Source organism: Lampetra fluviatilis, chromosome 1 (genome assembly GCF_964198595.1).
Source record: "Lampetra fluviatilis chromosome 1, kcLamFluv1.1, whole genome shotgun sequence".
NCBI lineage: Eukaryota > Metazoa > Chordata > Hyperoartia > Petromyzontiformes > Petromyzontidae > Lampetra > Lampetra fluviatilis.
The window spans coordinates 33,813,189-33,827,919 of NC_136275.1; the positions used below are offsets into that span (position 1 = coordinate 33,813,189).

The following is a 14,731-nucleotide window of genomic DNA, read 5'->3' on the forward strand; positions in this document are numbered from 1 at the left end:
GCTGAGCTAACAGCTGATAAGGTGAATTTACTTTGGTTGATCCCATTGCATAAACTAACCCAACCATAATCTCCGACACAAGTTCAGATTTGAATCCTCTTTTTCAGGCTAGACTCTTTCGCACGTACATTATATTCAGAAGTATTACTGCGTTTGATTCTACAACCATGTTTTCTTTTTTTCACGGTGATTACGATGAGCGGTATGCGCAAGATAAAAAAAAACACTTCTCCGTTGCTCCCCGCTGCCCTTCACAGAGATGCCATTGCCAAGATCCTGTATGCACAGCTCTTTGTCTGGCTCATCAGCCACATCAACCTGCTGGTGGCCCCCAGGCAGGATGCCAAGTCCATCGCCGTGCTCGACATTTACGGCTTTGAGGTCGGGTTTCAGCATGAGAGCATCTGGCCACTGTCTTTCCCTGCCAGCCGTCCTCTTCACTGCTCTTATGCATTGTTTTGTTTCGCCTAAGAAGCCATCATTGAATCTTATAACTAATTTTCATCAGGGCCCTGCTTCGGGGTATTAGACCATTTGCTGTTTTTGTTGTTGTTGTAATTGATAATAGGTTTTCCCCTTTTTCTGGCATCAAAACAGGTGTTAAGATTTCGATTTAAAGCTTTCGTGACTGCAGGAATTCATCTTCTTGGTTCTTTCGGTAAAGTCACGTAGAAGGGAAATAATAAAATAATAAAAATAAAACATAATTAAATAATTCTCACGACGTTTCGGCCACAACGCAAGCAGCCGTCCTCAGGTGAAGAACAGGTCTGTCGGAAAGACAGCCTGTTCTTCACCTGAGGACGTCTGTCGGAAAGACAGCCTGTTCTTCACCTGAGGACGGCTGCTTGCGTTGTGGCCGAAACGTCGTGACAATTATTTTATTATGTTTTATTTTTATTATTTTATTATTTCCATTCTACGTGACTTTACCGAAAGAACCAAGAAGAGGTGTTAAGATGTTAGAGACAATACATTTATTATCAGAGTGTGTGTTTTGTTTGCATTGTGATCACAAGTATTGTGGTTAATGCAGACATGATTCCTTGTAAAAGGTTTCAGTTTTGTGTTTTAACATCTTAACACCTGTTTTGTTGCCAGAAAAAAGGAGAAAACCTATTCTCATATTTTGGTACTGGCAAAGGAGGTCCCATGATGTTGTTGTTATTGTCGTGTTTATTATGTTGGAGGACCCTAAGGTACCCAGAGAAAACTTAAAGTATTACAATGAAGAAATTCCTGTCATTAACCTACTTCCTGCTATTGGTCTATTTCTCACACTTTGTGGATTCATCAATGTGTTCATCAGCGTTGTTGGATTCATCAATGCGTGATCCACAAACCTTCCTCTAATTTACTGGACTTGTGTTGATGAATGTTAAGACAACCAGGTGCTTGTAAAAGGCATCACAGAAAGTATGTTGCTGAACAGGCAGTATTTCTCCAGTACAGTGGTACCTCGGTATACGTCGTTAATTCGTTCCAGAAGGTAGGACTTATACCGAAAATGCCGTGTACCAAACGAATTTTTCCCATAAGAAACAAAGGGAAAGGAAATAATCCGTTCAAAAGTATAAGAAATGATATTTAATATGGCATATTACACATGAATGGGGTTGTATGAAATAATTTAGACACTTATTACTAAAATGCCTACATAAATTAAAATAAATGCATAAATAAATAAAAAAATTAATAAAAATACAATTTAACATCACTTTACCTTGCTGAGAGGAGTTAAAATGACAATAAACACGTGAAAATCCACCGAGAGTTATAGCAAGGGTTGTGCACTGAACGAGATCTACAGGCAGACTGAGGAGCGGCGCCTTGTTTCAGTCGTGAACGGGGTCTACGCGGGTACGCGGTGACTCATCCCGACCATGCAAGTTTTAGCAAGCGCGTCGTATCCCAAGCAAGACGTATCCCAAGATATTTTTTCTCTCGTCAAAACACGACGTATACCAAATTCGACGTATTCCAAAGCGGTCGTATACCGAGGTATGGCTGTATAGGGGTTTTCTCCAGACTTTAAATGTTCTGTCCAAATAATAATGTCAGCAGTACACTTTTAAAAATATTCTCGAGAATCCTGTAACAGGCTATCACAGGACAAATTGTATTATTATTATTAATGGAATTTATCTCACAGGTCTGCTCAGGATATAATTGGGATCTCTGTTTACATTGCAAAATAACTATTTAAAATGTTATTTGTTATATTTTTCAGGATCTGGCTATGAATAGCTTTGAGCAGCTGTGCATTAATTATGCTAACGAGTACCTGCAATACTTCTTCAATCGCATCATCTTCAGACAAGAGCAGGTGCGTGGAGGAGACGTCAAGAGTTCAAGACTGCCTTTCTATCTGCCTGTCTGACTATATCGGTCTCTCTGTCAGTCTGTCATCCGTGTCTCTTTGTGTCACGCACTGGGGGTTACTATATGACTGTGCATTGCTGCTATTGTGGGAAACACTGCTCATGACAAACAGCGCTGCAGCTAATCAGTACCCCTAACCGTAAACCTATCTCTAACCCCAACCCTCGCTACCCCCCATACAAGGGCTATGTCACTCCCGCTTCTGTGGCTGGTGAGCCCAAATTCAAAATCCAGCAACTGTTATTCAGAGCAGCAGTGATCCGCATTACAGCATCAGAAAATACAAATGTTGGTGGGAATAAAAGGTGCTGGCAGAGTCATAGAAAGTAAGACTAATAATAGGGTTAGGAGCCTCTGGCTTTGTAGATCTTATTCTTGGTTCTTTCGGTAAAGTCACGTAGAAGGGAAATAATAAAATAATAAAAATTGAACAATAAAATTCTCACGACGTTTCGATTGCAACACAAGTAATCATCATCAGGTGTGAAAACCACAGCAAGAATTTTTTTTTCAAACATTTATTTTTTCAAAATTTCTTGCTGTGGTTTTCACACCTGATGATGATTGCTTGTGTTGCAATCGAAACGTCGTGAGAATTTTATTGTTACATTTTTATTCTTTTATTATTTTCCTTCTACCTGACTTTACAGAAAGAACCAAGAATATGAATCCCTGCAGTCACGAAAGCTTTAAATCGAAATTTGGATATCTTGTTTGAAAGGGTATGGAAGACAAATGAGGGGGCCTCTAGAGATTCTGTTTGACGGAAAGGGCTTTGTCCAATCGGTGTAGGGGTTGAGTGATGAATTGGAGGTTGGAGGTCCAATAAAAATTATGGCATCAGATGGACAATGGCACAGATCATTTATGGGTGGATCAGAAGATCCTTTGAGAGACACGTGTAGACACAGGAGGACACAGAGACTCACCTAGGATCTGAGTGAGCACAAGACAGCCAGATGGCTCATGGGGCTCATAAGGTTCATGTCAGAGCACTGCTGAGCCCACAGGATCAGGTTTGGCGAGCCTTGCTTTACAGTGCCACCTTACAGAACATCAAGGAGCACCGGCTAGTTCTGGGTTTGAGAAGCTTATTGAGATGATGTCATTTTTTGGAGCCATCCCATGATATAACACGGTGCTTTATAGACTAGGAGAGTTATAGATTGCCATTTTTTAAATCATGGTGTATGAGTGTTGATGATTTATAACATTTAAAAATATAATTTCACTTTTATTTATAGAAGAGCATCACAGGTATTGCAGTGCAGGTGAATCATTTATTTAATAACACTGCCTTATATCTTGACCACAAAAGGGAAAGTGTAATGGATAGACCCCTGACTGGATTTTGAACTTTTGACCTTCCAAATACAATTTCGATTTAAAGCTTTCGTGACTGCAGGGATTCATCTTCTTGGTTCTTTCGGTAAAGTCATGTAGAATGGAAATAATAAAATAAGATGTTTAATTTTCATTATTTTATTATTTCCATTCTACGTGACTTTACCGAAAGAACCAAGGAGATGACTTCCAAATACAAGTTTATCTCTCTGCCTAAATCGGTCCCCAGCCGGATCTGACACAGTTTCCCTGAAAAGCGTTTCCATGCCATGTGCGGCGCAGGAGGTGTACGATCGGGAGCGCATCAGCTGGAAGCACATCACCTTCAACGACAACCAGGCGTGCCTGGACCTCATCTCCCAGAAGCCGTACGGCATCATGCGCATCCTGGATGACCAGAGCGCGTTTCCGCAGGTCTCCGCCTCCCTCGCTGCCGGCGCCTTTTCTCGCTCGCTCGCTCACTCACTCCACTCATTCCTCTCCCGCCCCTGTATCCTGCATGCTTTGGTTGGAAGATTAAAAAAGATTGCATCAATGGCAATGCTGTTTGCAGTACATTGCCTTGTTAGCAGATGAATGTCCTTCATAACAGTGGGTGACTGTGAACACACCAGCAGCATTATTTTAAGGCAGGGGTTGGGGAACCTTTTTTCTGCCAAGGGCCATTTGGATATTTTTAACATCATTCGCGGGCCATACAAAATTATCAACTTAAAAATTTGCCTGTTATATTTGGTCAAACATTTAATTAACTCACCCCTAATGTGATGGCTGGAACTGCTTCTCTTTGGCGAGGCGTGTGATGTTAACTGGTATTGATGATGTTGCTACTAGCAACTTTTTTTCCTGGTTTGCTCCTAGATTTATTGGATTTCGAGTCCCGCCTGCGGTTGCCTTGGCAGGGCCAGACTAAAAGATTTCGCGGGCCTCATACGGCCCGCGGGCCGGACGTTCCCCACCCCTGTTTTAAGGGGTCAGATGCTGCAAGGTAGCCAGGTGACTGAGAGGTCTCCGAGTGCTTTGCTGGTGCTGCTGAGATTCTGGCTTCGAATCCAGGTAGCTGCCCATGATTAAATGGGGGTCTCAAGTGCAGCTTCCCGGCATCAACAATGTGAGTGGAGGGGATCATTTATCTCCTCCATTGTGATTCATGTTGGTTGGATCTCTCTGCTTTCTCTTGTTCCTTTCTTTTGCTCATTTTCCCTTTCTCATTCTCGTGACACATCTCATTGTCGTCCTCCTCCTGACACTTCTCATTCTCCAGCTGGCTCCTCCTGTTGCACGTTTTACCATTTGCCTTGCCCAGCTTTCTCCTGCTCTTTCATCTTCCTGTGCTTCTTCCCCGTTCTTCTTCCCTGACCGTTGCTGCCCTCAATCATCTGACCACTCCTACCCTTGTCTGGCGTCTCGTTTTTACCAGCTGGTGATGGTTTTGCCACCTTGTACTCTGTATTTCTTAGGCCACGGACCAGACCTTCCTTCAAAAATGTCACTACCACCACGGCAACAACCCTCTCTACTCCAAGCCCAAGATGCCCCTGCCTGAGTTCACGATTAAGCACTACGCCGGCAAGGTCACGTACCAGGTAGCATTCACAAAGGGTTGCCTGGGGAATCCTTGTGGCAATGTCCTTGGCACAATAGTTCTTTTTTAGCTACAGAACTGATTGTATGTAAAGCGTGAACTATGCTTGTCAACAAGCGATTTTAACAGATCTACTAGCCGTACGATCACCCCCATTGTTATTGACTGCACCGCATAGTCTTCGCCATTCATTATTCAGTAATCATAACCTTTATCAGCATCTACAAGCAGAATGAGATAACATGTTTATCTGTCAATCGAAAACTTGGACACAGCTGTAGTGGCATAGTATTGGGAACTGCGTGATGGTAATAAAAAAGCTCTTTGTCCAAATAAATATAAACATTGAAATAAAGCATGGTGCTTCTGTACTGATCATCAATCGCATCGAAAATTGTAGGCCATCAAGATGTGTTGCTGATTACATCCATATAATTGCAAATTGAGTTAGTGTCATATTAAAAAACATTCATAACCTGGTATTGAAATTAATGGGGATCCACCAACAGGGATAAGTTCCATTCCATAGCTTGATTAATCAACTGATTTGCATAGGAGGATGCTTCGACTTGACTTTACTAATGCATTAGGCTACTGTCTACCAGTGTTACTAGCTAAGCCCCTTATTAAAATACTCGTCTTTTGCCCGTACAAGGACGGGTGTATTGCAGTAAATCTGAAACTTGCAAGCGAAAAGCAGACCGCGACGTGATATTGATTGCATCAATGCGTGTGCAATTTGTAAGGGCGCGGTGACACAGACCTATTTCATTTGAAGGTTATAATCCCTTGTTCATCACGATGTCCTTTTTACTTTGATGTCTCAACAGCGTTACGGAGATCACGTGATGTGAGGGTTCTGCCTTTGTAGTGAGGGTTGTGAGTTGACGCCGAGGAGGGGGAGGAGGCGCCTTGGCCCCCCATGTGGAGTGACGTCACCCGCTAATTATTATGAAGGGGGGGGGGTTGTCCATGTGGAGGACGTAACTTGTTCATGATTATTAATGAGGGGGGCTGGTCGACGTGGAGTGACGTCACGAGCGTTGCATACACACATTCTTGGCTCATTATAGTAGGTAATTATAATGGGGGGGTGTCCATTGCGAGGACGTCACCTGCTCATGAATATTAATGAAGGGGGCTGTTCGATGTGGAGTGACGTCACGAGCGTTAAGGATAGACATTCCTGGGTGATTATAGTAGGTATTACCCATGGGCTAATGATGATGGTGACATCTGCATAACTCAGTTTTATTTTAAAATGTATTCTATCTTGCTAGGTTCTCTCCTGGATCAGAATTAGAGAGGGGACCAATGAATGATTGAACTCTTTCCAAGACTCTGTAATTGTCTCCTCTCTCATTCTTTATTTCCAGGTGCACAAATTTTTGGATAAAAACTTTGACCAAGTGCGACAGGAGGTGTTGGAGCTGCTCATTCACAGCAAGTGCAAGGTACGATGTGGTGCCTGTGCTTATCGCAGTAAGTGTAAGTTTAACACGTAGGCTTTCGCGACCAATATCATCCATGATAGAGGTTTTTGGGTTAGAACGCGTAAATATATAAATGTGTTGTTAAAACCCGCCACCACCTGACACAGCCAACGAGTAAGGGTTGTCACGTAAACAGAACGTGGCCAATTCATCACTTGTACAGCACACCGGTGTGTTGGAGAACCAAGCCACAACACACTGGTGTGCTGTACTAGTGACGAATTGGAATGTTCTGTTTATGTGACAACTCTTACTAGTTGGCTGTGTTGGGTGGTGGCGGGTTTTAACGACACATTCATATATTTACGCGATCTAACCAAAAACCCTTTATTATGGCAGTAAGGAGTAGAGAAATTAGCATGTCAATGAATCCAACCCGTAGCGACCGAGGGAAAGAAGATTGAATGGCCCTATGAGAGCCTGGTAAATTTTAGAGAGAGAAATAATTTTAGAAAACAAAATTTAGCAAATCTTTAGCAAATGTAATGTAATGCAACACGGAGAGTCGGCTAACACACAGTTAACACATAGCCTGGTTGATTACGATCTCCAAAGATTGCTATAATTACAAGTTAAGTGTGAAATTTGACAAACAGAGACACACAGTGAGATGTGTGTATGAGAGCCTGGTAAAATTTTGAGAGAGAAATAGGCCGTTTAAGAAAACAAACTTAGAAAATGTTTGGGAAATGTAATGCAATGCAACACAACAGACCCACCTATCTCTCTGCGCCCCCCCCTCTCTCTCTATTTAAGGCCTCGATGCAGAGGCATTGGGTCTCTGTGTGTCTCTGTGTTGTCTCTCACTGCTTGTGTATCTGTCTGTGTGTCTCCGTGTCTGTGTTTTGTCTCTCTCTCAAATTTAGTTCTACCTGATGACGATTGCCTGTGTTGCAATCGAAACGTCGTACTCTATTATTTAATTTATTTTCTTTCTACGTGACTTTACCGAAAGAACCAAAGAGTAATTCCTGCAGTCACGAAAGCTTCAAATGAAGTTTGAATACAATCAGTTCTATCAATGCCAGTAATTTGTGCAGAGGATGTGTTTACGTGATGACACAGAAGTATGTAAAAACAGCAAGTTGGCTGTTTGCTAGTCACCCTCGTCGTTTACCTTGCAGCCGCCTTGATTTGCACCATGGCCTCCTACTCCAAGCCATTCCACATAGTGTCAAAGCGCCCATAAACATGGTACAAGTGCCATGGTAATGTCACTGACAGTAATAAATGATGATTGCTCTTTCATATACTTGTACATGCATACGAGTGTTGTGGTACAATTAGCATCTGCTGCACGTCTCTCCCATGCTCTGCTGTGTATCTTGGCCTGTGTCCCGAACAGCTCATGTCCGATCAGTTCCGGCAGCACCAGTCAGTGGCACAGGGCCGCATGGGCAAGAACTGCAGCCTGGGCCGCAGATACCAGGCCCCAACGGTGGCCGCCAAGTTCCAGCAGTCGCTCATGGAGCTCATAGAGAAGATGGAAAAGTACGACCCTCAATCAATGCTGACCCCTGACACTACCGCAGACTAGTATTGCCACCTGCTTTGGTATTCACAGGATTATCCTCTATTTGAGGTAGTCGTTCCAAGAAATATAGGTCTTCGCAGGACGTAAAAAATGCCAGGGTTTTTATGAGTTGCATATTAAAGGACATCTCACAGCAATACATTTACTTGTATTTCTCCCCTCTTTCACGATTGTGAGATATTTTTCTTCCCATTATGTATGGAGTTTTTTTTTATTTTAGAGGTGGCAACCCTATGACTGTTTAACACGTCCCTAATAGAGGTTATTTGGGTTAGATCGTGTAATTTTTTAAAAAGATTTTGAAACAAAAGCAATAGCTTCAAGCACACTAAAACCCTCTGCTTAGTTTAGATATGTGGATGACACATTGGTGGTCTGGCCACACGGCAAAGATACACTTAACGAATTTATAAATCACCTCAACTCGCAAAACCCATCCATCCAGTTCACCATGGAAGTGGAAGCTGACAGAACTCTACCATTTTTGGATATTCTGCTCAGACGGGGTCGAAATGGTAAAATAATACACAGCAGTTTACCAAAAGAAAACGTACACTGACGCCTATCTGAATGCAAAGTCACACCATCACCCCGCACAAGACGCTCATTCATCTGGATAAAGTGTCAGATGGTGACAGTCTGAGAAGTGAAATGAAACATGTTAAAGAAGCGCTGCAATAGAATGGTTACAATGATGCACAAATCAACAGGGCATTGAATGCCACAACCAAATCAAATAACACGAGTATTGAAACTGCCCAAGTACTTAAAGCTAATAAAATACCGTACATTACAGGAGTATTTGATAAACTATCCAGATGTTTGGAAAAACAAAACATCCGAGTCAGATTTAACATGGTACATAAAATACACAAATTAATATCTGGTACTAAAGATGCATTACTGAAGCTATCAACCGAAGGTGTGTACTGGACTAATTGCACTTGTGGTAAATGTTATGTTGGGCAAACAGGACGAATGATCAGCACGAGACTAAAAGAACACCAAATAAATATTAAATATTCCCAAATACAACTTTTAAGCAGTCGCAGAACACGCGTGCCAACAAGGACACTCAATTTATTTTGATAATGTTGAAGTTCTGTGCAAAACTAGTTACTACTGGCCAAGGCTAATTAGATAATCTATTGAAATTGAAAGAAACAAAAATCATTTTCACCATTTGGATAGCTTCCGATTTAGTGCTGCATGGAAGCGAATCATCAAATAATACCGAAAGAACCAAAGAGTATAAATAATACATAAAACATTGTTTAAATGCGTTTCTATACAGGCCACCATACTTAAATACGGATTACCGTTGGTAGGGCTATTTTAGTACTCACAATGGATAGAAGGAACAAGATCAATGGGCTCGCATAATGCATATGTATCATGTACGTTGACTCATTAACCCCCCCCACTCACTTTGCGCAAGGAGAGCGCAGAAGCGTGGTCACCACATCTGCGCCTCTATATGAGGAACGAAACGGGTGGACTGCTCCACAAATCTGGCTGTTGTCTGATGAAGCTAGTTGTAATTACTAGCGAAATGTTATACTCAGATTGTAAATGTTGTGGCTTGGCTCTCCACCACACCGGTGTGCTGTACTAGTGACGAATTGGCATGTTCTGTTTACGTGACAACCCTTACTTGTTGGCTGTTTCGGGTGGTGGCGGGTTTAACGACACATTTATATATTTATGCGTTCTAACCAAAACAAACTATTATGTACCCTATGACTAATACCCATGACCGTTTTTTTATCATTGGGCAGTACTTACGGTGTATGTCAACATTTGTGTTATTTTCAACATTTAAATTAAATACATTTTTGTTAATATCAACATTTTCTGTATGGTTACAAGGTTTGTTGTCCTGTATTGTTAATTTCAGTTTAATGTTCTAATACTAATTAGTCGCAGAATGTGCAAGTTCAGCTGTCGTAAGACACGGTGCCGTAACATATCCACAGTTTGTATTTATACCTTATATATTAGTTTACACTTAAGTGGACTCTACAGGCCTTGTGAAGTTAGTTTTGTAAAAGCAGGTCATGGCTTATATTTAGTAAAAAAAAAAAACAGGTTAATTATACGGAATTGACAAAATAAAAAATAATTGTGTTTTTGCCCACAGGTGCAACCCATTTTTTGTGCGTTGTATAAAGCCAAACCATAGAAAGGTAAGATACCACTTGAGATGTCTTGTTAGTGGTGAGACTTGAACCGTGCATTTTGGTGGTGCTCCCATTATGAACTGCATGGTGGTTCACACACTCTGCTATGAGCTTGGAAACAATTATATTGCCAACCATGGCTAGCATCAGTGGCAAGTGGAAATTGAACCAGTCAAGGATCCCCCACCATTCCACCAGCTGGTATGGACTAGCATGGTGAATTATGATAAAACAACCCTAATGACTGAAACTTTCATCGGCAATCCTTTATCCAGCAGTGTATTGTTCATGGGCTGTGAAATAAAATGTAATTGATGAATCACCACATAACATCACATTTTTTTCCACCACATATTTGAACCTTACATATCAACCTTTCATAACCCGCAATCCTTCTCCAATGAATGTGCATCTCTTTTCCCTGTCCTTACAACCACACCTCTTCTTAATACCAGTCAACTCCATCTCTTTTTAGATTTGAAGTTTTCGTGACTGCAAGGATCCATACTCTTTGGTTATTTCGGTAAAGTCACGTAGGTGAAAATAATTTAGGTGTTTTAACTTTTTAATTTGTTATTTTATTATATTATTATTTTCACCTACGTGACTTTACCGAAAGAACTCCATCTCTCTTTGTCACACTCACTTTTCTCCTCTGGTTGCCCGCCTTCCTCCCCCCACCCCCCGCATTCACCCTTGGGTGATCCACCTCTCTTCCTGCATGCCTCTCCACTGCCCAGGAGCCCGGTCTGTTTGACGCCGAGGTGGTCGGGGCTCAGCTGCTGTACCTGGGCATCCTGGAGACCATTCGCATCCGCAAGGAGGGCTACCCGGTCAGGGTGGCGTTCCACACCTTCACCGCCCGGTGCCTTCTCTTGCCCACACGCTCGACAACCACTCCACAGATCACTTGTCGGTCCTTTCAAATGTCTTGCCGGCTGTGTTGTACTCAACAATTTTCGGTGGAAAGTTTAAATTCTTGTTTTTTTGTAGAGACTTGATTAACACTCGACAACCGCTCCACAGATCACTTGTCGGTCCTTTCAAATGTCTTGCCGGCTGTGTTGTACTCAACAATTTTCGGTGGAAAGTTTAAATTCTTGTTTTTTTGTAGAGACTTGATTAACACTCGACAACCGCTCCACAGATCACTTGTCGGTCCTTTCAAATGTCTTGCCAGCTGTGTTGTACTCAACAATTTTCGGTGGAAAGTTTAAATTCTTGTTTTTTTGTAGAGACTTGATTAACACTCGACAACCGCTCCACAGATCACTTGTCGGTCCTTTCAAATGTCTTGCCGGCTGTGTTGTACTCAACAATTTTCGGTGGAAAGTTTAAATTCTTGTTTTTTTGTAGAGACTTGATTAACACTCGACAGCCGCTCCACAGATCACTTGTTGGTCCTTTCAAATGTCTTGCCGGCTGTGTTGTACTCAACAATTTTCGGTGGAAAGTTTAAATTCTTGTTTTTTTGTAGAGACTTGATTAACCGGTGCAGTTGACCAAATATGGATGAAGTCCCTACCTACAATCGCATCCCATATTGCCGCACCCTCCCTACCTTTCTCTCTCCACTGCAGTCAAACTCTTCCCAATGAGACATCACAACTTCTTCTCTGGCGCCCACATTGCCTAAACTCTTGGCTGCCTCTACAGATAATTTGCTCCCCGTGTTCAAGTCGAGACTTAAGCATGTCTTTATTTCCTTCACGTATGACTGGTTTTATATCTCGATTTAAAGGTTTCGTGACTGCAGCAGGGATTCATCTTCTTGGTTCTTTCGGTAAAGTCACGTAGAAGGGAAATAATAAAATAATAAAAATAAAACATAATAAAATAATTCTCACGACGTTTCGGCCACAACGCAAGCAGCCGTCCTCAGGTGAAGAACAGGTCTGTCGGAAAGACAGCATCTTCACCTGAGGACGGCTGCTTGTGTTGTGGCCGAAACGTCGTGAGAATTGTATTTTATTATGTTTTATTTTTATTATTTTATTATTTCCCTTCTACGTGACTTTACCAAAAGAACCGAGAAGATGGTTTTATATCTATCCTCTGTTTTGTTGTCATGGTTACTGCATTGTAGTTTTGTTCTTTTCTTCTGCCCTCCCTCCTGTCAATACCTTTGCACAGTTTTGAGAATCTATTGTGTTTCTATTCTAAATAAACCTTAAAGGTGTTATCGTGTAACTGGAACTGTGAAAAATGCCCATGCACAGTAGGTGACTGGATCCAGAGATAACTGACAATGTTGTGAAACTGTTACCGCTCATCGAATGCACCTTTGATTAGCACGGTTTGGTACATACTGGATAGTGCGAACGAAGTTCAGCATACGTACATCTCCCTACTCTAACCACCTGATCTGCATACTCCTTGATACCCCTATAAGCACGTCATTAAATCTTCCCAATTTTATATGTACTCTATATCAATTTTGCTGACGTTTCATTCACCAAAATAGTTAATTTTCTTGCTAGGGTCTCTCCCCAATTTGTGTAATTAATCAAGAGCTGACTACTTAAGTCAACATTAACGACTATTTCAGTAAACGTTAACACGATTGAAATCCCACTTGTTATTAGCATGAACACGTAAAGCAAAGCAGCGACTTTCTCTGGATCACACAATACAATAAAAAATGACATTAGCGTAACTTCATCCTGTATTTCCAAAAAAAAAATGTTTTAATCCTTTCCAGACACATATTGTCAAGCAGAATTTGTTTGAGCGACCAAACTCTAGCTCGGTTTTAACGTACTGGGTCGCATCAGCAGGCTTCTTAAACAAATGCTGCTGTGATACCATACGTTATTACCAAGAGCACTCGATATAAACGATGGGAGTCGTGTGCATGTTTCAGCCTGAGGCAAGTAGGCGAAGCATTAGACTGTTCACACGCTTTAACCTGAATGCCACCCCAGCACTTGATGCAGTAATTTTAGCTGTGACGGTCCCACCTGATGACGGAGACTTGTGTTGCCTCCGAAACGTCGTGATTTATTATTTTATTTTATTTCCATTATTACTTTTTATAACTTTTATTTTTATTTTTTACCTACGTGACTTTACCGAAAAAAACCTAAGAGTATGCCACCCCAGCAGCAATAACCATGCCCAGTGCGCTCCTCTGACAGGGTTCTCACCGTGGTGTGTGCGCGCGCTTGGCGTTGGGCAGGTACAAGATGCTGGTGGGCAGGAAGGAGGCTGTCGTGTCCGGCCGGGAGGGCTGTGTCACCATCCTCAGCAAAATCAGCATCAAGAAGCACATGGATGAGCCCTACCAAATAGGCATCAACCGGGTGCGTGGAGAGGAACGCATCTCTTGTACCTCATTGCGTGAAAGGGAAACCACCGTGGCCACTCGTTTAATTCTCACATCTGTCCATCATTCTTGCATAGATGCTTAACAAAAGTGTCTCTTGAAATGTGGACATGAAATATTCTGTGGCATGGTTCACAATAACTGTTCATTGTGTCCTATGCCATGGCCTACATGGGCCACATTGAACATTGCTCATATTTTTTAGTTCAGAGGTATATTTTTCTTGTTGTGAAAGGGAGATGCAACCCAAAAACAATTCGATAATATTTGATTTTGTTACGAAATCAACATTGATCCGTTAGTGTTAGTTAGTTTTGAAACTGTGGCTGAGTGTTTGAGTATGGGGGTTGTGTTGAGGAAGAGTGATTGAAGATGTTTTGGCTTATTGTTGAGGCTGCACAGATGCCTCACTGTGCAATTGTATGGTGCAGTAATAGTATGTATAGAGTTGGGGGTGTGTGTTCTTCTTAGTTCCTGCTTAGATGAGTTTTGTCTACAGGAGTTTTTGGAACAACACTTTGTTAATGTAGAGCATTTATGACAGTCGTACCCCAGTGGGCACAATGAGGACTCCCCAGAACATACTGCTTTCTCATACGAACTTCTTATGAACAAAGCGTGAAAACTCACGTCAGATAGCCTGGGACAGATATCCTGTGTACCTATGTACATGGGAACAGCTGGTGTAATAGTCAGCTCGCTGGACTTGCAACCCAGAGGCCACCATGTCGATCTCCCAGCACAGCAGTGGAAACAATGGACAGTATTTTAAATCCCCCATATCTGTACACTTAGCAGAATACAGTAAATGGGTGCACCACAGTCGATCGGCGGGTCGTGTGTGGTGCGGTAAAGTGTGGGTATTCCCTCCCCAGTTCCATGACATCT

General features: G+C 42.0%; 1 protein-coding gene across 1 annotated transcript in view; it reads left to right on the forward strand.

Moving 5' to 3' along the window:
• MYO15A (myosin XVA) overlaps nt 1–14,731 on the forward strand; it is a 160,194-nt gene that overhangs the window by 69,653 nt on the left and 75,810 nt on the right. Inside the window, exons 15-23 of the mRNA XM_078861186.1 lie at nt 258–381; nt 2,231–2,326; nt 4,009–4,140; nt 5,187–5,312; nt 6,688–6,765; nt 8,150–8,295; nt 10,479–10,524; nt 11,259–11,383; nt 13,697–13,820. Of these exons, the coding sequence (XP_078717312.1) occupies nt 258–381; nt 2,231–2,326; nt 4,009–4,140; nt 5,187–5,312; nt 6,688–6,765; nt 8,150–8,295; nt 10,479–10,524; nt 11,259–11,383; nt 13,697–13,820 (997 nt within the window). The remainder of the gene's footprint in view (nt 1–257; nt 382–2,230; nt 2,327–4,008; nt 4,141–5,186; nt 5,313–6,687; nt 6,766–8,149; nt 8,296–10,478; nt 10,525–11,258; nt 11,384–13,696; nt 13,821–14,731) is intronic.